Below are 24,251 nucleotides of genomic sequence, written 5' to 3' on the forward strand. Positions count from 1 at the left end.
TTAGAAAAAAGAAAAATTCTTGCTCCTAGATCTCCTTTGATTCTTGTTCTGGTTTATGGTATTTTCCCATGATGTCAGGAGAATCAAAAGACATTTTGGAATAAAAATGCAGCCCAGTAACCCAGCACTGGAGGCCAAGATGGAGAAGATCTCCACAATCATCACAGCTTTCCCTTTGGAGCTCTGATATGTGGGGAGGAAAGAGATCCAGACACTGCAAAACACCAGCATGCTGAAAGTGATGAACCTGGCTTCATTGAAGGCATCAGGCAGGTTCCTGGCCAGGAAAGCTATGGTGAAGCTTCCCAGGGCCTGAAAGCCCATGTAGCCCCGGACACAGTAAAATGCAAAGGCGGAGCCCTCGTTACATGTGAGGATGATGTGCCTGGATTCAGAGTGTGTGTCTGCTTCTGGAAAGGGGGGAGAGGTCCCCAACCAGATGACACAGAATAGCCCTTGAATTCCAGAGCAGATGAGAACAACACAGTAGGGCACTCTAGGATGAAGGAATATCCTCATCCTGCTCCCTGGTCTTGTAACCCTGAAAGCCAAAACCACTATGATGGTTTTGGCCAAAATGGAGGAAACAGCCACAGTGAACACAACTGCAAATATTGTTTGTCGGAAAATGCAGGAAGCAGTGGTGGGACGGCCCAAGAAGAGCAAGGAGCAGAGGAAGCAGAAGGAAAGGGAGATGAGGAGCAGGTAGCTGAGGTTCCTGTTATTTGCTTGCACTATGGGAGTGTCTTGGAATTTCACAAAGACCCACAGAACCAGAGCCGTGAGCAATGAGAGTGAAAGAGCTACAGCTGTCACTGCCTTCCCCCAAGGTTCATTCACATCCAGGAAGGTCACAGTCTTGGGGAGGCATCTATCTCTCTGCTCATTGGGATATTCATCCTCTTGGCACTTCTGACACTGCTCAGCATCTGCAGGAGACAAAGATTAGATTAAAACATTTCTCTACATTCCCACATTAGCAAATAGTCAGGAGAGCTGCAGCAAGTCCTTCTGCTTCCATAGGATGCGAAATCCTATTCTCTCTTTGCTGGATAACACAGTCACTGGTAAGTTACTTGGTATACTGGCCAGATGAAATCTATTCTTGCCCTTGATCCCTGGTTGGCTTTTGCTCAACTTCTCTTTATACCTTTTACATAAATGATGTCACCTTTTCTTCTTAATCTAATCACTAAGGACAATAAGCTTAGACAGTAGAGCCCTGTAGTATCAAATATCAAGATTGTTTCTGTGTTGTGTTGGGCAACAACTCAAGTTGAAGAGCTGCTTGTATCTATATTTCCTCATTCTTTCCAGCTCCAAGTTTACACCTTTCCACAATTAATATTGTAGAATTTATATGAATTTTTAAACATTTTCTTGGTAGATACAGTGTGTGTATTCTTGTCTCTTCTGTTGGAATAGAATCTCCCTGAATGAAGGATCCACCTCCTTTTTATCGCTCTGTCCCATTATTTATGACCAAGTTCTTCTCATACTAAATGGCTATTGCTTGACTGATTGATTAATGGCTTATTAAATAGCTGGCAAGTTTCTTACAGAAAACCGTTTTCTTTTGTTTTGGAATTGTTCCTTTTATAAATCCCAAGAGAAATGAAGCCTTTCCAGGATATTCAACAATGAAAAGGTAACTCTTTAACACCTTCATTTCAGCAATTAATTAAAAGAAAATTGTCTTTGGATCCTCCATTGTTTTTTTCACTATAATTTGGAATAGTGGGTTGACCAATTTTCACCCTATCTTTCAGATCTATGAGACCTGAAATTAGTATCTAGAATGCTTCAGTGACACACTAGATCCATAGTTGTTTTAAGCATTCTGTCTGTTTCCTAAAAAAATATTTTTCTCCTCATTGTTTCTCCCTCTTTTTTGTAATCTTCACAAATCTTTTATTGCCCTGTTACATGTGCAGTGAAGACCCAAAGAGATATGCTAGTTTTACTACAAATTACCAAGAACTAGGGTTCCTTGCAGTAACGCACCCCTATGACTGGAGATTTCTCCTTCTGAGCATGGGGAACAGCTGAAGCAACAAGGTGGCTTCCCCTCCAAAGGCAACGTCCTAAATCCAGCAGGACAACTGGCACTACATACTGCAGAAGGAACCTAAGATGGTGACAGGAAACTGGAATAAACATTTTTAACTGATAGCTATTTATGTATGCAAAAAAAAACCAAGCTATTTTTTGCCATTCTGGTTTTGTGAACCACCTCTACAGGTACATAATTAAAAGTGTATATGAAATATGATATAGTCCAACTTATTTTTTTCCATTCGTCACCTACTCTTCTGCAACACTCAGTGACAAACCTTCTCCTCCGTTGAACCATTCACAAAAATGTTTTTCATACCCTGATCATTTAAAGATAGTCAATATATTGGCCAATTACAGAGAAGATGACTTCCCCAGTCTCAGTCATAGATGTGGGAGAGATCTCAACAAGATCCAGAAGGTTCTTCTTGGGGATGGCCATTGATTGTACTGCAAGTGCTGTTCCCAAAGTAATGTGAATTTTAATTGCCTAGAAGTATTCCTAATATGGTCAAGGGTTAAACAAGGTTACCCATTAACACCATTACTACCATTACTATGCAATACAGTACTGGAAATGTTTTCTTCAGTAATAAGAGATGAAAGAGAAATTGAAAGCATTGGTGAAGGAATGGTGTACACTTTTGGCAGAACTAGTGCCAGATTGGGTTTTGGAGTGACAGAACCCAGAAACATTTGGAATGTAATTTTTCAGCTTAAGATATATTGGAATGCCTTCAGGAAAGGACTTTGTGGACAGCACAGGGTGCATCATGGCCCAGCAGAGGTGGGGTATATCTAGGACAGCCTGGAGAAGTCCAGCATTGGGAATTTAGTGTGAGGCTCTTAGCCAAAGTACAGCAACAGTGTCTACTGTGTCCTCATCCAGAAAGCCAGTGCATCAGTAGTTCTGATGTGAGACATTGAGGGCAAACATAGAAGAGAACCTGGGAGTCAGTGAACCTCAGTGAGCCAGCCCAGTGGCAAAGCCTGCAGCACCATTGCCTCCACCCAGTCAGTGAGAGACCCCTGTTCTTTTGCAAAAGAAGTTTGAGACTATCTCTTGTGTATCCAAGGAACAGAGTTCAAATTTTAAAAGTGAGAAGAGGAACAAAAAAAAAGCCTCTGACCATAGAAAGATATCAGTCAGGGAAAATCATAATAAAAGGCTGGAAGAGGATAACAATGGCAAAATGCCTATGAGTAAAATCTCAGTGGGGAATATGAACTTTTTTCAAGCTCAAAAGCCTCTCTTGAAAAAGCTCAAAAAAAAAAAGATCTTAAAAAAGAGAGGAGAGAAAAAATGTTCAGGAATAAGAATTAGGAAGGAAAATTATGACAATTTGAAAATAAAAACTTAAGCTTGGAAAAGGAAATATGGAAATGTATAGAAGAAACAACGCTTTAAAAAACAAATGGACCAGTGAATTCTCTTCATCATTTAAAAAACAATGAATTTTAATACTATGTAAACTATTTAGAAAAATGATTTAAGAAAAAATCCACCAAATTTCTTTTCTGACTTAGAATTTGTATTGATGTGTAAACCAAAAAAGGCCAAAATAGAAAGAGAAAATTATAAACCAATTTCCCTAATGAATATTGATGCAAAAAACTTAAAAAGTATGGAAAAAGAGATTCTAGTAGCTTATCACCAGACATAATACATTATGTCTAAGTGGAATTTATATCTGAAATGCAAGGCTGGCTCTGTATTAGGAAAACTATCATCATAATTGTCTATATTGAAAACCAAAGTAACATATGTCATACAATTATCTCAATGCATGCAGAGAAATTATTTGGCAAAATAAAACATCTATTTTTTATTAAAAACACTAGAGAGCATAGGGATAAATGGAGTTCTTTTAAATATTATAAATAGTATCTAGCTAAACCTTTCAGCAAATATTATATGTTTATGAGGATAACTCAACACATCTACAATAAGATAAGGTTGCCCATTTTCACCACTATTATTCTGTAATGTACTAGAAGTGTTATTTAAGGAAATAGAAGAGAAGAAATTTTTTAATGAATCTGGTAATTTGTGCAGGAAAAAATCTATCATTCTTTGCAGATAACATGATGTTATAGTTATACAATTCAAGAGAATCAACTATAAAGCTACTAGAAACAATTAACAACTTTAACAGTTCCACAGGATGTAAAATAAACACAAATGTATTATCAATATTTCTATAGGTTACCAACAAATCTTAGCAGCAAGGTATGGAAAGGAAAAAGACATATGCAATAATGGTAGGCATATAAAATATTTGGGAGTCTGTCTGTTAAAATCAAGGCAGGAACTATAGGAACAGAATTACAAAACACTTTTCATACAAATAAAGTTAGATCTATACAATCAGAAATATATCAAGTGCTCATTTGTAGGCCAAGCTAATCTAATCAAATGTTAATTCTAACTAACCTACTTATTCAGTGCCATTCTAATCCTCCTGCCAAGAAATTGCTTTTTAGAATCAGAAAAATAATTCATCTGGAAAAACAAATTTCAAGAATTAATGAAATATTGAAAAATGCAAACAAATAATGTCTAGAACTTGTAGAAATAAAACTATTATAACAGTACCCTTCAAAGGTACTTGGTAATGGCAAAAAAACATAGTGGATCAGTGGAATAAGTTGGGTACACAATGCAGAATTGTCAACAATTATAGTAATGTATTGTTTGATAAAATGAAAGACCCCATGTTCTGGGAGAAGAATTCACTCATTGACTAAAAGTGCTGGGAAACCTGGAAAATAATATAGCAGAGACTAGACACTAACAAATATCTAAAATATATCAAGATAAGAAAAAAAAATGATTTGTGACTTAGACACAAATATAAGCAAATTATGAGAATAAAGGCTCATCTAGCTCTTGGATATTTGGAGAAGAGAGGATTTTTATGACCAAAGAAGAAATGGAGAATATTATAAAAGCAAAATGGATAATTTTGAGTAAATCAAATGGAAAACATTCTGCACCAAAAAAAAAAAAAAAAAAAAAAAAAAAAAAAAAAAAAAAAACTCAGAATAGCCAAGATTTGAACAGAATCAGTAAGATTGTGGAATGTTTTTTTTTTTTTTTTTTTTACTGCCCTCTCTCTTATGAAGGTGTCATTTCTCACATACATAAATACATATACTTTATATGTATGTATACATACATACATATATATATATGTACACATTATGTATGTATATGACTCAATTTTATAAACACACAAGCTGTTCCCCAATTGATAAATGGTCAAAAGAATGAACCAACTATTTACAGATAAGAAATTGAAGCCATTTCTCGTCATATGAAAACATGCTCTAAATCAATATTGACTATGAAAATCCAAATACAGGAAACTTTCTCTGATTGAGTAAGATGACAGGAAAAGATAATAATTAATGTTGGCGGAGATATGGAAACCCTTGCACACTAACATTATTGTGGAGTTCTGGAATGACTCAACCATTCTCAAGAGCAATTATGTTCAAAGGACTAAGAAAATGTGCATATCCTCTTGTCCAGCAGCATCTCTACTGAGTGTCTATCTCAACGAGATCATAAAAAAGGACAAAAGAAGTTTCTTTTTATAGTGACAAGGAACTGGGAATTGAGTGGATTCCCATCGCTTGGGGAAGGGCTGAATAAGTTATAGGACAGGAATCTACTGGAATATCATTGATCTGTAAGTAAGGATTACCAGGATGATTTCAGAAAAACTTAATTAAACTGATGCTGAGTGAAATGAACAGAACCCTGAGAACATTTTACAGAGTAGTAAGATTATACGATGATCAGCTCTGATTGACTTGTTTCACTTCAACAATGAGATGATAAAAGATAATTTTAATAGACTTTGGTCTTACTTGGTTTTGAGAGAATGTGTGTGTGTGTGTGTGTGTGTGTGTGTGTGTGTGTGTGTGTGTGTGTGTGTGTGTGAGTGTGTGTGTGTGTGTTTTTCTGTGTGTGTGCGAATTGGGATTAAATGACTTGCTCAGGGTCAAAGATCTAAGCAGTGTTCAGTGTCTCAGACTGGATGTAAACTCAGGTCCCCGTGGCTCCAATGTTGGTGCTCTACCCACTGTGATTAAACAAGATTTGGTGTATATAATAATTATATGATGACTTGGTTGATTTTAGAAAAAGGGGGGAAAGAGTTGCATGAAATAATAAAAAGTAAACTGAATTGAACTAAGAAAATCTTGTGCACAGTTAACAGCAATGGTTTTCTAATAATACTTTTGAAGTCTAAGACATTTTGTGTGCTATAACTTTTAAAATCAATTACAAAGGATAATGAAAGTATAAACAATTTACCTCCAAAGAGAGATAGAACATGGATACATTTGTTTTGCACACACCCAAACACACACACACACACACACACACACACACACACACACACACACACAGATAGATAGATAGATAGATAGATAGATAGATACACTGATACATCTTTTAGGGGAAAAGTAAGCAATATGTAATGGAAAGTCATGGTTATGTATTAAATCTATGTTGTGCTGTGTACAAGTTAAAGGTTTTTTCATACTTTACTATATAATTTGAAAACAAAGACAAATTCAAATATATTTATGCTTGCTTTGGAGATTGCAAAAAAATGGGAATATGAAATAATATCCGCAATATGAAGATTTGTTGGACTACATATTATATTTATAGATATCTGTGTGAATACATAGATATAACTTTACATATATATGCAAATAAATTTCTCTGTTTATTTAACAATATACCTGTGTAGATGTGCATAAATATAATAAAGTATTATAGTGTTGTAAGAAATGATAAAGAGGATTGCTGCAGAGAAAACAGGGGACACATGTATGAACTTATGACAAGTGCAAGAGAACCAGGTCTTACATTCTAGCCATTTTTCCACCCAGCTGCACCTGTCAACAATGGAGAGTACATCACATAAGTCAAGTTTTCTTCTTGTTTAGGAGCATAAATTAATAATAATGCTCTGACCTTTGAACTCCACAGGTTCCACACTATGACATTTGCACAGATTGTAAAATCTTGCCCAGGCTGAGCTTCTGGGATAAAGTCCCCCACGTACAGAAGATGATCATTTTCATAATTGAAGTATACATAGTTCATAATGGCATACTGAGCCTCTGTACGTCTATTCTCATCCACAAACACCTGCTCACCAACAATATTCTTAAACTGGGTGTTCTTCAGGAAGGAGTGTAGCTGGAAAAGAGGAGAAATGCTCATCAGTGAGCGGTACCTCAGGGAAAGGCAATTGGGCATGAGAATTTATGGAGTCTTGTGCTCTTATATTTAGGTGGGGTCAAATCTGGGTTTCTTCTGGGACATAGAAATGGCCATCTGATACCTGCCTGCATCTCCCAGGTTTATAGTTTCAGTTTCTTACTCAAGTCCTCATTGATTCTCATCCCCTTTATATCATGTATTGCCAAGGTCTGCTTGCAACATCTCTCTACTATGATCCCCTCCTGTTCTCTGCTACTGGAACATCCTCATGACTTCACATCCTGGTGGGTGCCTCTGCCTTAAACCTCTCCTATTCTGCCCTCCATCCTGCCTTTGAAGGGATTGTTCTGAAATGTAGGCCAGACCATGACACACCCATCCTTGATAATCTCCATTGGTTTTTCTCCCATCTCTAGGATAAACTATCAAACCATTTGTTTGACATTCCAAGTACTTGGTGTAAACCAGGAGCTCAATACAGTAGCCACTGAATACACAACACCTGAAACTGCAGAAGTGGCAGGCATTGCAGCAGTTCTTGGACCACAGATGTTAAGAGGGTTGAAGAGCTTGTCAGAAGGGTATCACAGAGGTCTCTTTTAGCCCTGGGACAGGATTCGGTTGCTTTGCCAGTACCCAGATCGAGCACACCTCCTGGATCACAGTTTGAGAGTGAGGAGGAGAACTAACACACAAGAACATTTAGCAACAGCAGATTATGGATCTTCTCACAGCTGCAGGGCACCAAAAAGTGCTTGTGGTAACTCACAGAACAGAACAGAACAGAGGCCAAGACATTAATAAACAGATTTCTTCCAAGATCAGACAACCTTGACAGAAGTGAAACTTCCAGCTCCCTAGAAGAATCCCTGAAAATAGCTGCACAAAATTCCTGAAGCTTGGGATAGTGGCCCCTTTACCCTGGAAACAGGGCACTACTCTTATACACAGATAAAGTCAAAGAATAGGCTGGGAAAACTGACAAATAACCGAACATGGTTCTGACCATAGAAAATTACTGTGATGAACAGGAAGATGAAAAATCCATACTAAGAAGAAAACAACCTCAAAACTCCTATATCCAAAGTCCTCAATGAAAGTAAGAATTGGTCTAAAGCCATAGAAGAGTTCTAAATGAATTTTCAAAAGGAAGTCAGAGAAGTAGAGAAAAAGTATGAATAAAAATGAGAGAGATGTAAAAGGAAGCAGAAAAAGACTTAGAAGAGAAAAAAGCCTTAAAAATCAGAATTCAACAAATTTAACAGGAAATATAGAGGCCCATTGAGGAGAAGATTTCCTTAAAGATTAGAACTAAGAAGGTAGAAGGTAGTGATGTTTTGAGAAATTAAAGACAAAAGCAAAAGGAAAAAGAATGAAAAACAGTATGCAGTATCACAATGGAAAATGCTGTCCTGGAAAACAGAAAGAAGGGAGATCATTTATCATTATGAGACTACACGAGTTCTACAATCAAAAAGAACATGGATTCTATCTTTCAAGAAAGTATCAAGTAAATTTCTCCTGCATTCCAGAATATGAAGAGAAAATAAAGGATAAAAAAAGCTACAGATCATCTACTGAAAAAGATCCCCAAAGGACGTCACCAGGGAGGTTATAGCCCAATTCCAGATCTCCAAGTGAAGGAGGAAATAGTGCAAGATGCAGAAAGAAACACATATATACATTGGAGCCACATTGAGGATGAAAAAACAATCCTCACCTTCTTAATGGAAAGATCAGAGTGCATAGAATAGTTTAATTTGGAGAAAAAAGGATCTGGCTTACAACTAAAGATCACCTACCCAGAAAATCTGAGTTCAGTCCTTCAGGAAAAAAAAATTGGGTTTCTAATGAAATAAAGGGCCTTCAAATATTTATGATAAAAGAAGTCCAGAGCTGAATAGTAGATCTGAAACCTAAGGTTATTTACAATTCTAAGACTTTAGGAAGGAAATTTCATTTTAACTTTATATGCTATTTGACAAATATTGGAAACCAACAATAAAATCTTTGAGGAATATACAATCAGAATAATTTTAGAAATTTAAAAGTCTTCAATGTCTCCCATGTCTCACTTCTTACTAAAATACATACTCAAAAAATCATAGCTAAAGAGCCAAGATGGCGGAGAAGATACACGCGAATTTGTAAGCTCCCTTCTTCCCACAATACCAATTAGTTAAATCTGCCTCAAAAATAATATTGGACTGATAAAAACCACAAGGATTAGAAGCACAACTTACCAGCTGAAGAGAATCTGGAATTTCAACAGAAAAGGTCCATTCCAAGGGCAGGAAAAAAAAGATCAGCACAGACAGGGTTAGGTGCTAGCACACTGTGCAGATCGGGCTGGGGAGAACTCTGGGATCAGAGAAGCCACTGAGATAGAGGAATCTGGCACAGGCTGTTAGCTCTTCTCTGCTTATAAAACAGCCAATCAGAAGAGAAATCAAGCTACTTTAAAATATAAAGCCATATCCTAAATCCACCCCAATCCAGAAGTGGCCTATCAGATCTCTGCATGGCTGTGCAGCCACCTTCTGCTGCCCAGGGCTTCTCCTTGGCGTAGTTGAGAGCCTGAACAGTGGTGGATACAGCCCAAGACAGCCTCTAATCCACATAGTGTGGGCCTCAGCCTGAGGCAGTGGAATTCTAGCAGCAGTGGAATTCCTAGAGAAGCAGAACTCCCAGAGAAGCAGAACCTTTGAAGTAGGGACCGTGGTTTCCGGGCAGACACTTCTGGTTTGAGCACAGGGGCTTTTCACATCAGCTACTGATATCCACAGTCCCAAGGGAGGCATAGGCTGGGGTTTGTGACACTTTCACTGTTCAGCCTTAAACCTCAGGGCAGTCTCTAGGCTACACAGTGGGGTCCTTCACTGAGCACTCCTAGAAGCTGCAGAGGTGCTAACCACCTCTGAGTCATTTCCAGGGAGGAAAGAGGGGAACTCTCTCCCAGTGCTCTCTCTTAGCTCAGGCACAGGACTCGCTGCATCCATCCAATCTGGGAGGAAGCTGGTAAATAAACTTCTTACCCCAAGGACAAACCCTAACAGATTTTTAACAATGAGTAAGAAGCTAAGAGAACAATTCACACCTTCTATACAGAGAAAGAACGGTATCCAACCCTGAGGAAGCTAACAGCAGACAGTCTCCAGATGGCATCCTAAAGGGGAATGATACCTGCCCCCCATCACATAAATCTCTCCTAGAAGAGACTATTAAAAATTATGAGAGTTTGAAGAAAAATGGGGAAAGGAAAGAGAAGCTATGATAGAGAATAACAACATCCTGAAATTTGAGTTGGAAAAAAATAAAGAATTCACAGGAGTGGCAGGGAAACAAAATTTGTGAACTAGAAAAGGTTAAAAAATCACAGGAAAGTAGGATTTGTGAATTGGAAAAAGAAAATAACTCACTAAAAAAATTAAGGAAATGGAAAAAAATTCAACAGAGCAAAATAATTCATTTAAAAACTCAATTGGGCATATACAAAAAGAACTAAAAACTGTGAATGAAGAAAATAACTTATTAAACATCAGGACGGAACAAATAGAAATGAATGATTCATTGAAAACACAAGAATCAGTCAAACAAAACAAAAAAAAAAGAAAAGCTAGAGAATAATGTCAAAAACTTACTGGGAAAATCTATAGACCTGGAAAATAGATCTAGGAGAGATAATCTGAAGATCATTGGACTTCCAAAGACTATGATCAAAAAAAAAAGAGCCTAACTGTCCAGAGATAATAGAAACAGAAGGGAAAATAGGCATTGAAAGAATTAATCGAACACCTTCTGATAAAGACCTTAAAAAAAGAACTCCACATAACATTGTGGCTAAGCTGCAGAACTACCAAACTAAGGAAAAAATATTGCAAGCAGCTAGGAAAAAACAATTCAAATATCAAGGTGCCACAATAAGGGGTCACTCAAGATCTGGCTGCCTCCACATTAAAAGATCAAAGGGCCTGGAACCTGATATTCCGAAAGACAAAAGAATAAGGATTGCAACCAAAAATAAACTACCCAGCTAAGTTTAGCATTTTCTTCCATGGAAGAAGATGGTCATTTAATGAAACAGAGGAATTCCCTTTGTTTCTAAGAAAAAAACCAGACTTTAAAAATTTGATCTACATCCATAAGACTGAAGAGAAGCAGAAAAAAGTAAAATGAACTCTTGAGAATTGTATCTCTGTTGTGGATATACAAAAAGTCCACATGGATAATTTGATTTTACTGATATAATATAAAAAGGGAAGTAGTAAAGGTAAGGGGATAGTATAGAAAAAGGGGAAAGAGAGATAAAAAGAGGGAAACTACATTCCATAGAAAATCTACCACATCTGAGGGAATTTAGAGAGGGGGAGAAACATTGTGTGAATCTTACTCTCATCAGAGTAGGCGCAAAGAATAAATAATTGATATATTTGTTTTTGAGAGAATTCTCTCTCACCTCATTAAAAGGGGGAGAGGAAAAGGGAAAAGGAAAAGGAGAATAAGTGAAGGGTACAAGAAAGGGGAAGGAACTTAAAAGGAGGAGGGAGGGATCCTAAAAAGGGAGGGCTGGGCATCACAATTTGGGTCTATAAATTAAATACTGGGGAAAGGGTTCAGGGGGGTCAAGGGAAAAAGCATAATCAGGTGATAATATGATGGCAGGAAATATAGAATTTGTAATTTTAACTGTAAATGAGATTGGGATGAACTCTCCCATTAAACAGAGGCAGATAGCAGACAGGATCAAAAACCAGAACTCTACAATATGATGTTTAGAGGAAACACACTTATAGCAGGGAGATACATACAGAGTAAAGTAAAAGATTGGAGCAGAATCTATTATGCTTCAGGTAAAGCCAAAAAAGCAGGGGTAGCTATTCTTATCTCAGATCAAGCAAAAGCAGAAGTTGATCTAATTAAAAGAGATAAGGAAGGAAACTATATCCTGCTAAAAGGTAGCATAGACAATGAAGCCATATCAATACTAAACATATATGGACCAAGTGGTATAGCATCTAACTTCCTAAAGGAGAAGTTAAGAGAGTTTCAAGAAGAAATAGACAGCAAAACTATAATAGTGGAAGATCTCAACCTTGCACTCTCAGAATTAGATAAATCAAACCACAATACAAATAAGAAAGAAATTAAATAGATAAATAGAACATTAGAAAAACTAGGTATGATAGACCTTTGGAGAAAAGTGAATGGTGATAGAAAGGAGTATACTTTCTTCTCAGCAGTTCATGGATCCTATACAAAAATTGACCATATATAAGGACATAAAGATCTCAAAATTAAATGCAGGAATGCAGAAATAGTAAATGCCTTCTTCTCAGATCACAATGTAACAAAGACTATATACAATATGAAGTTATGGGTAAATAGACCAAAAAGTAATTGGAAACTGAATAATATCATCTTAAAGAATGACTGGATGAAACAGCAAATTATAGAAACAATTAATAATTTCACCCAAGATAATGACAATGATGAAACATCATACCAAAATCTGTGGGATACAGCTAAAGCGGTAATAAGGGGAAATTTTATATCTTTAGAGGCTTATTTGAAGAAAATAGAGAAAGAAAAGATTAACAAATTGGGCCTGCAAATTAAAAAGCTAGAAAAAGACCAAATTAAAAACCCCCAACCAAAAACTAAACTTGAAATACTAAAATTAAAAGGAGAAATCAATAATATTGAAAGTAAAAAAAAAACTATTGAATTAACAAATAAAACCAAGAGTTGGTTTTATGAAAAAGCAAATAAAATAGATAAACCTTTGGTAAATCTGATCAGAAAAAAGGAAAGAGGAAAATCAAATTGTTAGTCTTAAAAATGAAAAGAGAGATCTTTCCACCAATGAAGAGGAAATTGGAGCAATAATAAGGAATTAATTTGCCCAACTCTTTGCCAATAAATTTGATAACTTAAGTGAAATGTATGACTTCCTCCAAAAATATAGGCTTCCTAGATTAACAGAGGAGGTAAAATGTTAAATAGTCCCTTTTCAGAAAAAGAAATAGAACAAGCTATTAACCAACACCCCAAGAAAAAATCCCCAGGACCATATGTACTTACATGTGAATTCTACCAAACATTTAAAGAACAATTAGCCCCAATGTTATATAAACTATTTGAAAAAATAGTGGATGAAGGAGTCCTACCAAATTCCTTTTATGACACAGACATGGTACTGATACCTAAATCAGGAAGATTGAAAACTGAGAAAGAAAACTATAGACCAATTTCCTTAATGAATATTGATGCTAAAATCTTAAATAAGATATTAGCAAAAAGACTTCAGAAAATCATCCCCAGGATACTACACTATGACCAAGTGGGATTTAAATCAAGAATGCAAGAATAGGAAAACTATTAGTATAACTGACCATATTAATAATCAAATTAATAAATACCATATGATCATCTCAATAGATGCAGAAAAAGCATTTGATAAAATCCAACATCCATTCCTACTAAAAAACGCTTGAGAGTATAGGAATAAATGGACTATTCCTTAAAATATTCAGGAGCATATATTTAAGACCATAAGTAAGCATAATATGTAATGGAGATAAACTGGAACCTTTCCCAGTAAGATCAGGAGAGAAACAAGGTTGCCCACTATCACCATTACTATTCAATATTGTATTAGAAATGCTAGCCTCGGAAATAAGAGTCAAGAAAGAAATTAAAGGAATCAGAGTAAGTAATAAGGAAATCAAACTATCACTCTTTGCAGATATACTGCATACTTAGAGAACCCCAAAGACTCTGCTAAAAAGCTATTAGAAATAATTCAGAACTTTAGCAATGTTGTTGGATACAAAATAAATCCACATAAATCCTCAGCATTTTTATACATCATCAACAAAATGCAACAGCAAGAGATACAAAGAGAAATTCTATTCAATACAAATGTTGAGAGTATAAAATATTTGGGAATCTATCTACCAAAGAAAAGTCAGGAATTATATGAGCAAAATGACAAAACACTTGCCACAAAAATAAAGTCAGATTTAAATAATTGGAAAGACATTCAGTGCTTGCGGATAAGTAGAGCAAATATAATAAAAATGACAATACTCCCTAAACTAATCTATTTATTTAGTGCTATACCAGTCAGACTCCCAAGAAACTATTTTAATGACCTAAAAAAAAATAACAACAAAATTCATATGGAAGAATAAAAGGTCGAGAATTTCAAGGGAATTAATGAAAAAAAAAAGTCAGATGAAGGTGGTCTAGGTGTATCAGATCTAAAGCTATATTATATAGCAGGAGTCACCAAAACCATTTGGTATTGGCTAAGAAATAGACCAGTCAATCAGCGGAACAGATTAGGTACAGAGGACAAAAAAAGGATACAACTATACCAATCTAGTGTTTGACAAACCCAAAGATACCAACATTTGGGATAAAAATTCATTATTTGAAAAAAACTGTTGGCAAAACTGGAAATTAGTATGGCAGAAATTAGATATGGATCCACACTTAACACTATATACTAAGATAAGATCAAAAGGGGTCCATGATTTAGGCATAAAGAATGAGAACATAAATAGATTAGAGAAACACAGGTTAGTCTACCTCTCAGACCTATGCAGGAGGAAGGAATTTATGGCCAGAGGAGAACTAAAGATCATTATTGATCACAAAAAAGAAGATTTTGATTACATCAAACTAAAAAAGTTTCTGTACAAACAAAACTAATGCAAACAAGATTAGAAGGGAAGTAACAAATTGGGAAAATATTTTTACAGTTAAAGGTTCTGACAAAGGTCTCATTTCCAAAATATATAGAAAACTGACCCTAATTTATAAGAAATCAAACCATTCTCCAATTGAGAAATGGTCAAAGGATATGAACAGACAATTCTCCAATGATGAAATTGAAACTATATCCACTCATATGAAAGTGTTCCAAATCACTACTGATCAGAGAAATACAAATTAAGACAACTCTGAGATACCACTACACACCTGTCAGATTGGCTAAGATGACAGGAACAAATAATGAGGAATGTTGGAGGGGATGTGGGGAAACTGGGACACTAATGCAATGTTGGTGGAGTTGTGAAAGAATCCAGCCATTCTGGAGAGCAATTTGGAACTAGGCCCAAAAACTTATCAAACTGCATACCCTTTGATCCAGCAGTGCTACTACTGGGCTTATATCCGAAAGAAATACTAAAGAGGGGAAAGGGAGCTGTATGTGCCAAATGTCTGTAGGAGCTCTTTTCGTAGTGGCTAAAAACTGGAAAATGAATGGATGTCTTTCAATTGGAGAATGGTTGGGTAAATTATGGTATATGAAGGTTATGGAATATTATTGGTCTGTAAAGAATGACCAGCAGGATGAATATAGAGAGGTTTGGAGAGACATGAACTAATGCTGATTAAATGGGGAGAACCAGAAGATCACTATACACTTCAACAAAAATACTGTATGAAGATATATTCTGATGTAAGTGGATATCTTCAACATAAAGAAGATCCAACTCACTTCCAGTTGATCAATGATGGACAGAAACAACTACACCCAGAGAAGGAACACTGGGAATTGAATATAAACTTTAGCACTATTGTTTTTCTACCCAGGTTACTTATACCTTCTAATCCAATGCTTAATGTGCAACAAGAAAATTGGATTTACACACATATATTTTATCTAGGATTTACTGTAACACATGTAAAATGTATGGGATTGCCTGTCATCTAGGGGAGGGAGTTGAGGGAGGGAGGGGAAAATTTGGAAAAATGAATATGGTGGATAATGTTATAAAAATATTACTCATTCATATGTACTGTCAAAAAATTTATAATTATAAAATTAATAAGAAAAAGAAAAAGAAAAAACTGGAAAAGTAGGCACAATAAATTTAAAAAAAAAAGGCACTACTCTTTCCAAATTACCTGCCATGGATGAGGTAAAGCAGACTCTTTATTTCCCAAGGACCTTTTCTCAAATTTTTTCATCAGTATTTCATGGAGAGCCCAAGCCACAGCATATAAAGCATTGTAGATGTTGTAACTCAAGGCAGATGTGGTCATGTCCACAGGATAAAGAGGTAAATGTTTCAGGGAGGCATTTGGTAAATATAAATCTTGCTCAGGGATATCTGGTTGATTTGAGCATTTCAAAGGTGATGGCCTATGTGCTTGAATAAAATTGTCCCTCATATCTAAAGGAGATATAAGCTCCCTTATAAAACTTTCAAACCCAGCTACTGGACTAGTCAAGGGTGAAAAGAAGAGAGTAGCATGGAAAGTGAAACCATAATGGTACAAGGCTCTGGTTGTAGTGTCTGAATGAGATGTAGCAATCCACACCTTCTTGGTTGGAAATAAAAATCCTGGTGGGTCTCCCATAATTTTTAACGAGTCTGTGTCAGTATGAATGACAATGACTTTGACTTCTGAAATTAGGATCCTGAACTTGAAACCCTTAGAGGTCTCCCTATTTTTTCTGTCACTGAGAGGGATCTTCTCCATTAAAGACACACAAACTCTATTTTTTTTCATTTCTTCTCTCATTTCCCTGAGGAATTCCTCACCTCTCATATCATCAAAGACAATCAGACCTATCCAGTTCCATTGAAAATATGCCAATAAGCGGACAATTCCTCGGTGAAGAGAAGAGGATTTGGGGGCCATCTGATATAGGGAAGGAAACTGGACTTTGTCAGCAAGACTGGGATCAAATGGACCGTAAGTAACCTGGATGAGAAAAAAAATTATGGATGAGCAGGTGCATGCTGCTGCTGAGAGAACTAAAGTAAAATATACACTCTAATGGGCATATTTATTGTTAGAAGAATGTTTTAGATTTTATTATAAAGTTTATCAAAAATGGCAATTTCTCTCTGAAAGTCTACCTCTCTCTGAGCTCTCAAAAAGACAATGACTTATTGAAAGCATTCAAGCAATGAATCTTCTTTAAGCTTCCAAAAGGAACCAGAATAGATAAATTATTTCTTCATTTGATCATTTTCCCAGAGCAAATTGCTAGAGTAAACCAGCTCTACATTATTGAGGCTGAAGACAAGGTTTTCTTTGGTAAATGAAAGAAAACCACATGATCAGAACTGTGTACTTTTTTGATTTGGGAAAAAATAATATTCACCTGTAGATGTCATTACTGGTTTTAATTGTGGTATTTTCAACAAGAAAATCTAACTGGTTTCCAATAGACCCTGAATATTTATTTCTAGTTTTATGAAATCAGAAAACTGATATTCCTAAAGGAACTTAGTGAGATCTAAATGAGTGATACAGGAAAGACACCCCCAGTACAATGTAGCTGAGTAGCTGACATCCTCCCAATCACTAAGGATGTCCAAGAATATGACTTTTCAATTATACTGACAGCTCATTCTTCTTCATGTATCATTGCTATAAATAGAACAAACAGGGAAACAAAAAATGTTTTTTCAACATTAGAGAAATGCAATTCAAAACAAGTTGGATGTCATAAAAGACGCCTATCAGATTTACAAATATCCCAAAAACATAAAAGGAAAGCAGAAAACGTGGAAAATTTTTGTAAGAAGAGTCTCTGGTAAAATCCAGCAGTAAACTGGGCAAGGGAACTGTAATGTGTATTGTAGATTGACTTCCTTTTTCAAATACAAAGTTATCTCTAGGCATATGAAAAAAATTCTAAGTCACTATTTTTAGAGATGTGCAAATTGAAACAACTCTGCAGTACCACATCCCACTTATTAGATTGATTAACATAACGAAAAAGAGAATCATAAAAAATCCTGTAAGGGATATTGTAAACTGGGGACATGTAGCGAGCTGTCGTCTCCAGAAGCTGCCAGATCGCTCTCTGGGAAGAGATCTGCTGTGTCTACTCAAATCTCTCAGACAGATTCTTCTTCCTGTAGTGAACCGTTGTCTCCATGTAGTTGCTGTTAACTCTTGTCCTTAGAAGTGACTTCCCTTCCTGCATAGAGCCCCATCAAGCCTGATGCAATGCAGAGTCTTCTTATTGAATCTCCTCCAGCTCTTATCCTTCTCCAGGCAGACTCCTTTTCCAGGCCCACTGTTCTCTCTTTTATTCTCCCAGAGAATGGGCGTGGGATAATGCAAGGGCTTCTGGGAAGAACCACCTCAGCCAATGAGCCTGCTCCTTCCATCAAGTCAACCTGAGTTCTCACCTTGTAATTGTCCTGAATTCTCACCTTGTCACTGTCCAGACAACCTGAGTTCTCACTTAGTAATCCTAACAGGGACATAACACGCTGGAATTGTAATCTGATCTAATTATTATGGGAAAAAATTTGAAAAGATGATCAAAAGGCTATAAAACTGTTCATATCCTTCTATCCAATAATACCTTTGATAAATCTAGATACCAATATTATTACAAAAGTGAAAAAGGACCAATTTGAACTAAATTCATTAAGCAGTTGTTTTTGCTATGGCTAAATATTGGAAGTCAAATGCACATATTTCAATTGTAAAATGGTTATACTATCTTTAGTATATGATGATGAGGAAATGTAAATAGGTTGGTATAAATGAGAAGCAAGAGAAAATTTCTGGAAAGTTCTAAGTACAAACATGTAAAGTGTAGTGAGCATAATCTGGAGAGCATGTTACACTCCAATAGCACTATTGTACCATAAGGAACTGTGAATGATTTAGAAATTCTTGTCAATGAATCAAGAAATTCTGAGAGAACTAATGAAGAAATATATGTTCCACCAATAGAGAAACAATTGATATTGTCTGAATCCTGAATGAAGCATACTATTTTTCATTTATTATTTCTTTCTTTTGAGTTCTCTTTTATAAAATAACTGAAATGGAAATGTTTTTCATGATTGTATATATATAACGGATATCTGAATGGTTACCAGTTTAAGCAGGGTGCACCTTAAAGGAAGACAGAGAAAGAGAATGTAGAACTCAAAACATTAAAAAACTGTTTTTGAGATGCTATTACTGGAAGCAATAAAATATGATATAGTAACAATGTGCTTGTAAATATTTAAGAAAATAAATATAATTGTAAAATAATTGAACATTGCTGAATCATGTCCTAATCTTCACACAAGTGGTCTAATTCTTCTTTAAAGTTCTCATAAACATGAAACTATGGAAAAAGAGAGCACAGTTTAACACCATGTAAGACATTCATGATTCTTTATACCTAACATTACTCTACTCTACAGATGAGCCCACATTAACTGTCATCAGAAACAACTTGAAATCTATTGTTTATTCTCTAAGACATATCAGAAGGTCTGTTCCAAAATTTGATAATCATTACCTCAATCTTTGGCAAGAATATTTGTCTCATTGAAAAATACAGATATTCTCGGACTGCATAAGAGGGCTGATAAAAACTCAAATCATCTATGACAAATAGTGTTTCAGATCTAAGGGTCACATATGTACCCACACATTACAGTAAGAAAGACTCTGCCTATTTGGTGAAGGAGACTTATTCAACTTATCCTGCCATGTTCTCTCTGATCAGGATCAAGGAAAAATAATCCCATAATGGAACAGATTGCCTCTTCTCTTGACCAGACTTCCTGCTGTTATATTATCTGGCAACAAAGGTCCCAGATTAAGGCTTTCTCATGAATCCGTCGTTTAGACAGTTCAGTCATGTTTCCACAAGGACATCTGGAGTTAATTCCGATGCTCTTTGAGCTTATAAGTTTTTGTTTTTACTGTTCTCAACATATATGGTCAGGACTATTTATAATTTTAATGTTAGTGACACAACAAAGATCTCAACTGCTTTTTATCCAGGGGCTTTAAATAGTGAATCTGTATCTATAAAGAAATAATAGTTAAATAATGTTAGGTCAGGAGAGCTTTAAAATAAGGGATGTGGATAGAAATGGAGAGAGGCTTCCAGTCCTTCCCCTTTTCACATGAGTAGTTCCATATTCAATACTGACCTCCATTTCCTTTAAAGGAAACCATCTAAATATTTATTATTTCTCTTACATGAAATCATCCGGAATTTTCTTCTTGCTTCTGAACACACTAAACAGTCACCCATCTGACTGACCAGTGACAGAGTTCACTAAGCACCCTGCTTAAACCACAGTGCTCAGAGAGATCTCTTTTCAGTTTGGAAAAGATGAGGTGCTTTCTGAAATGTCACTCCTTGCACCTAATGTTTCTGCTCTCCTTCTGTGCCCATTATTAAAGTTAATAATGTGAATAATGTTCTCAAACTCTTGTCCATTCGTAAATGTAAATATGAAGTTCTTAGGACAGCTCTGTGGATAAGCTTCCCAGTGCTGCCTAAAACAAGCACCTTATACATCAGTGCTCATGCTCAGTTTCCTTTTATAAATAATTCTCATCTCAATAAATTCTGGACTAATAGTGAGGGACTAAGAGATTATGAAGAATGAAGTTCATAGAATGAGGTATAAAATACTGAAAGTTCATTCAACTTAAAGTCAAGAATGGTAAGACTTAATCAGTTCTCATCCGTCACTGAAGTGTGTAGTGTCCAGTAAACACTTTAACTTCTCCAATCATTACTGAACTTATCTGTATAATGGGCAAATAGAACTAGTTTTGCTTTCAGATCCTTTCTTGGGTTGAAGGCTAAATGCCTTCTTTACTTACAATATGGTTGATGTTCCAGGAGTTGTTCATTTTCCCTGATGATGACGACAGTTCAGTCACTAGAGAGTTAAACTGATCTAAGAAAACCCAGATTAATTAGTATCCCAGTTGATCATTAGCTGCATGATAACAATCTAACTTTTCTCAGTCACAGTACTCTCCACTGTAAATGGGACTTATAAGAATATCTTCATTATGAGTTTGTTGTGAAGATCAAAAGAAATACATTTGTGAAACATTTCATAATTTTTAAAAGATATACATAAATGCATTTTATTTTACTGCTGCTGCTCCTGCTACTTCTACTACTAATACTACTGCTGTGACTACTAGGTGCAACAGAAGCCAGAGAATGTATTAGGTTCTATCTCATTCACCTGGGGTAAATGGTAGAGGTCAAGCAGGGTCCCCATCTGAACAGAGAGAGCTGATGTGGCTCCTCCAATGGCAGCCACAACCCTTCCTGGCTCTCTGCAGTTGTAATTAGGGAGGGGCTGGTGTGTTCCAGACAGCCACCGCAGGTAGTTCTCCAAGGTCCTTTCTTCACTGGAATAGGAGTTGTACACACGGTATCCCAGGGAAATGTTGGGCAACAGATTGGGATTCCTGTTAATCTGATGCAGGGTGAAGGCAGCCATGTAAAGATGCTGGTAATTTTTTTCAATATATCTGGTGAATTAATGGTAAATGTTATAGAACATTAATGCAAACTTCACACAGAATTCATTTCAGAAGAACTTTCCTAACATTTAGACAGAACTAAGGACTGTTTAGCTCCTTCTATTTGAATTCAAAATAACCTCTCTCCATACACATTGTTCCAGTATTCTTTTTTTTTTTTTTTTTTTGGTAATTTTTTAAAGGGTGAGGACTACAGGCTATATGTCCTAATGAAACTCTGGTTGATTGAGTCATTCACTGTTTCCACAATAAGACATGGATAGTTGTTGATTCTAGAAGTCACAGAGTATAATGGAAGGGAGGAAGAAGGTACTGTGATGCAAGGTGGGAAAAGAATGATTAGATTGGTTAGAGTCTCTGATATATATGGAAACTGTACAGTGAGACCATATTTCCCTGAAGAAATAAGGGAAGATTTCATGGAGATCATCATTGTCTATGAAAACTGAGGAAATTTTGATATCTGGGTATTTGGCAAAGAGGTCCTTTTAAAAGGAAGAAATTACACCTCTAAATTCTAATCAGTGTGAGAATAGAATGTGCCACAGATGTAGAACAGCAATATTTTACTCAGATCCTATCTAATATCCCCGATAAAATGAGTTCCTGGTTCAGCTTTCCTCTCTCCTCACTTTTTCCTTTTCTCTCATGATCTGAGAAGAGAAGTGTGTCCCAAGATTTTGGTTTACTACTAGATCTTCAACCAGGAGCCCAATAGCAAAAAACCTATACCTTTATTATTCTAGGCCATGTTTAAAAATTGACCAAACCTTGTACAATATTCTTAATAGTGACAACCTGGGCTTGTTTTAATGGATAGGAAATGTTAGTGTAACATTACAGTGGCATATTCAATTTCCATCAAATTATCATTGATGCTGATAATATGGAGGCCTTGCCTTCTCCTTGAGGTGCAGTTCTCAAGGGAAAAATCAAATAATTCATAAAACATAAAAGGGCATTTGATTTAGAACAGGATTTTTGTTTAATGTTTCACCAGTGGGTGGTGACGCTTCTCCCTCTAGGTCAAGTTTCCCACTTTTCCTAGATGCTGAACAACAAATAGAACAAAATGAAGCATAGTAAAGTTGCAAAAGAATAACCAATAATTCATATCATTTAATGGCCTTATTTATTAGACAAAAATATGCACAATTGTAATGAAATATTTATAATTTATTAATATTGATTCATAGAGAAATTTTATTTATAAGAACAAAGAAAAGTACAAATTAAAAAAGAATCAAGAGGAATTAAATAATGACATAAGACTAGAATAAGGTTCAAAAAAGAGCTCTTATCTGCCAAAGAACCATTCAGGGAATCTCATGGTGTGTCTTCCACAAGCAGAAGACAGAGTAAATAGCCAATGAGCTTCTCCTCTGAGGTGACAGAGGAAAAAGACACATAAATCGGTGGAGGAGTCTGAATCTTTTTGCTACAGCACAGACATACAAACAGTTATATTTGAGTGTTGCATGGCTGTATACTGAGATCCTGCTATGGAAAGGAGGGATTTGCAAAGAGAGTTGATAGTGACAATGCACAAAACTAAGACTTATGCAACATCACAAAGGTCAGGATGTTTGTCAAAATCCCAGAAAGTAAATAAACACACATCTGTCCCTGGTTAAGGAAGAGTTTGCTTGAGAAATGAAAAGAAGCCCCTCTCACACAACCTCGAGAAACAGAATTCTCCAGACATCCCTGAGAGGGAACAGGCATTTCATAAAGCCATTTGCAAGGCTGAGCACTTGCTAGAGCTCCATCCTGCAGAATTCTGTCTTTTCCAAATAAAGTCAAATTTCCCATCCCTCAGTTTCTGGCTCCATCAGTCCTAACTTATTCAGTACCTTTGAGATTCCCTAAGCTGGGACACACTGACCTTCATGACACCATTACTTCTTCCAAAAAGAATAGAAAATAATGATAAATTCATTTACCCACAGGAAGGAGTAACATAAGATCATGTTTCCAACTCACAGATGAGATGGGAGGAGTAGAATTATCCCTAACACTAAATTTCCTGAAGAAGGGGTCCCAAGGCTTCCTAACAAGGGGCGCTCTCTTGTTGTCAGATAGGCAAAGCTGGAGAGGAGACACAGCTTCCCTTGCTGTGAAAGGGGCAGATTTCTCCTTGTTCAGGATCTGGACACTCGGCAAGAACTCTGACCTAGGATAGAAAGGCAGCAGGGCCCAAGTACTTCTGCTGCTTCAGGCCATTAACCTTTCACTATTTACATGAAGTCAGGATGGACTGAAAGGGAGGGAGATAAAAGACTGAGCCTGGTAGGGACTGAGAAGCCTGGGGATGACCTGTTTGGTGAGGAAAAGGAAGGGGAAAGGAGGGGAGAGGGGTTTTCTTTCTTCAGCTCTGAAGTTAAAGAGACACAATGAAAGCTGCCAAGAAGATACAAACATGACGAGACAGGGAGAGGGGAGAGCACCCCAACTCATACTGAACATTGAGGACTTTTCTTGCATCCTCGCAGTGGAAATGAGCACAGGCAGAGAGAGACACTTACGTGTAAGGCCTACAAGCCTTGTCAGGAGGCCTCTGAAACCGCTCCGCTCCTGTGACATTGCTCACTTCAGGTGACTGTAGGGGGATAAAGAAGCCGATCTCCACATCTCCAGGGATGTAATACAT

At 36.4% G+C, this 24,251-nt stretch overlaps 1 protein-coding gene across 1 annotated transcript; it reads right to left on the reverse strand.

Moving 5' to 3' along the window:
• Window positions 1-24,251, reverse strand: LOC141540266 (vomeronasal type-2 receptor 26-like). Its single transcript, XM_074264518.1, has 5 exons — window positions 24,127-24,251; window positions 21,298-21,589; window positions 7,210-7,282; window positions 2,005-2,115; window positions 1-929 (listed from the first exon to the last, which is right to left on the reverse strand). The coding sequence occupies exons 1-5, from the start codon at window positions 24,249-24,251 to the stop codon at window positions 1-3; spliced, it is 1,530 nt and encodes a 509-aa protein (XP_074120619.1).

The sequence above is a fragment of the Sminthopsis crassicaudata genome, chromosome 1 (genome assembly GCF_048593235.1).
Source record: "Sminthopsis crassicaudata isolate SCR6 chromosome 1, ASM4859323v1, whole genome shotgun sequence".
Lineage (NCBI taxonomy): Eukaryota > Metazoa > Chordata > Mammalia > Dasyuromorphia > Dasyuridae > Sminthopsis > Sminthopsis crassicaudata.

What these genes read in the sequence shown, in the direction of transcription:
- LOC141540266 (XM_074264518.1), bottom strand. Translation starts at nt 24,251, where the DNA reads ATGTATTACATCCCTGGAGATGTGGAGATCGGCTTCTTTATCCCCCTA. An exon ending in AAGGCTTGTAGGCCTTACAC is followed by an intron (nt 21,590 to 24,126) that starts GTAAGTGTCTCT and finishes TTAATTCACCAG; the next exon opens with ATATATTGAAAAAAATTACC. An exon ending in GTTTGTGGATGAGAATAGAC is followed by an intron (nt 2,116 to 7,209) that starts GTACAGAGGCTC and finishes TTCCTTCTGCAG; the next exon opens with TATGTAGTGCCAGTTGTCCT.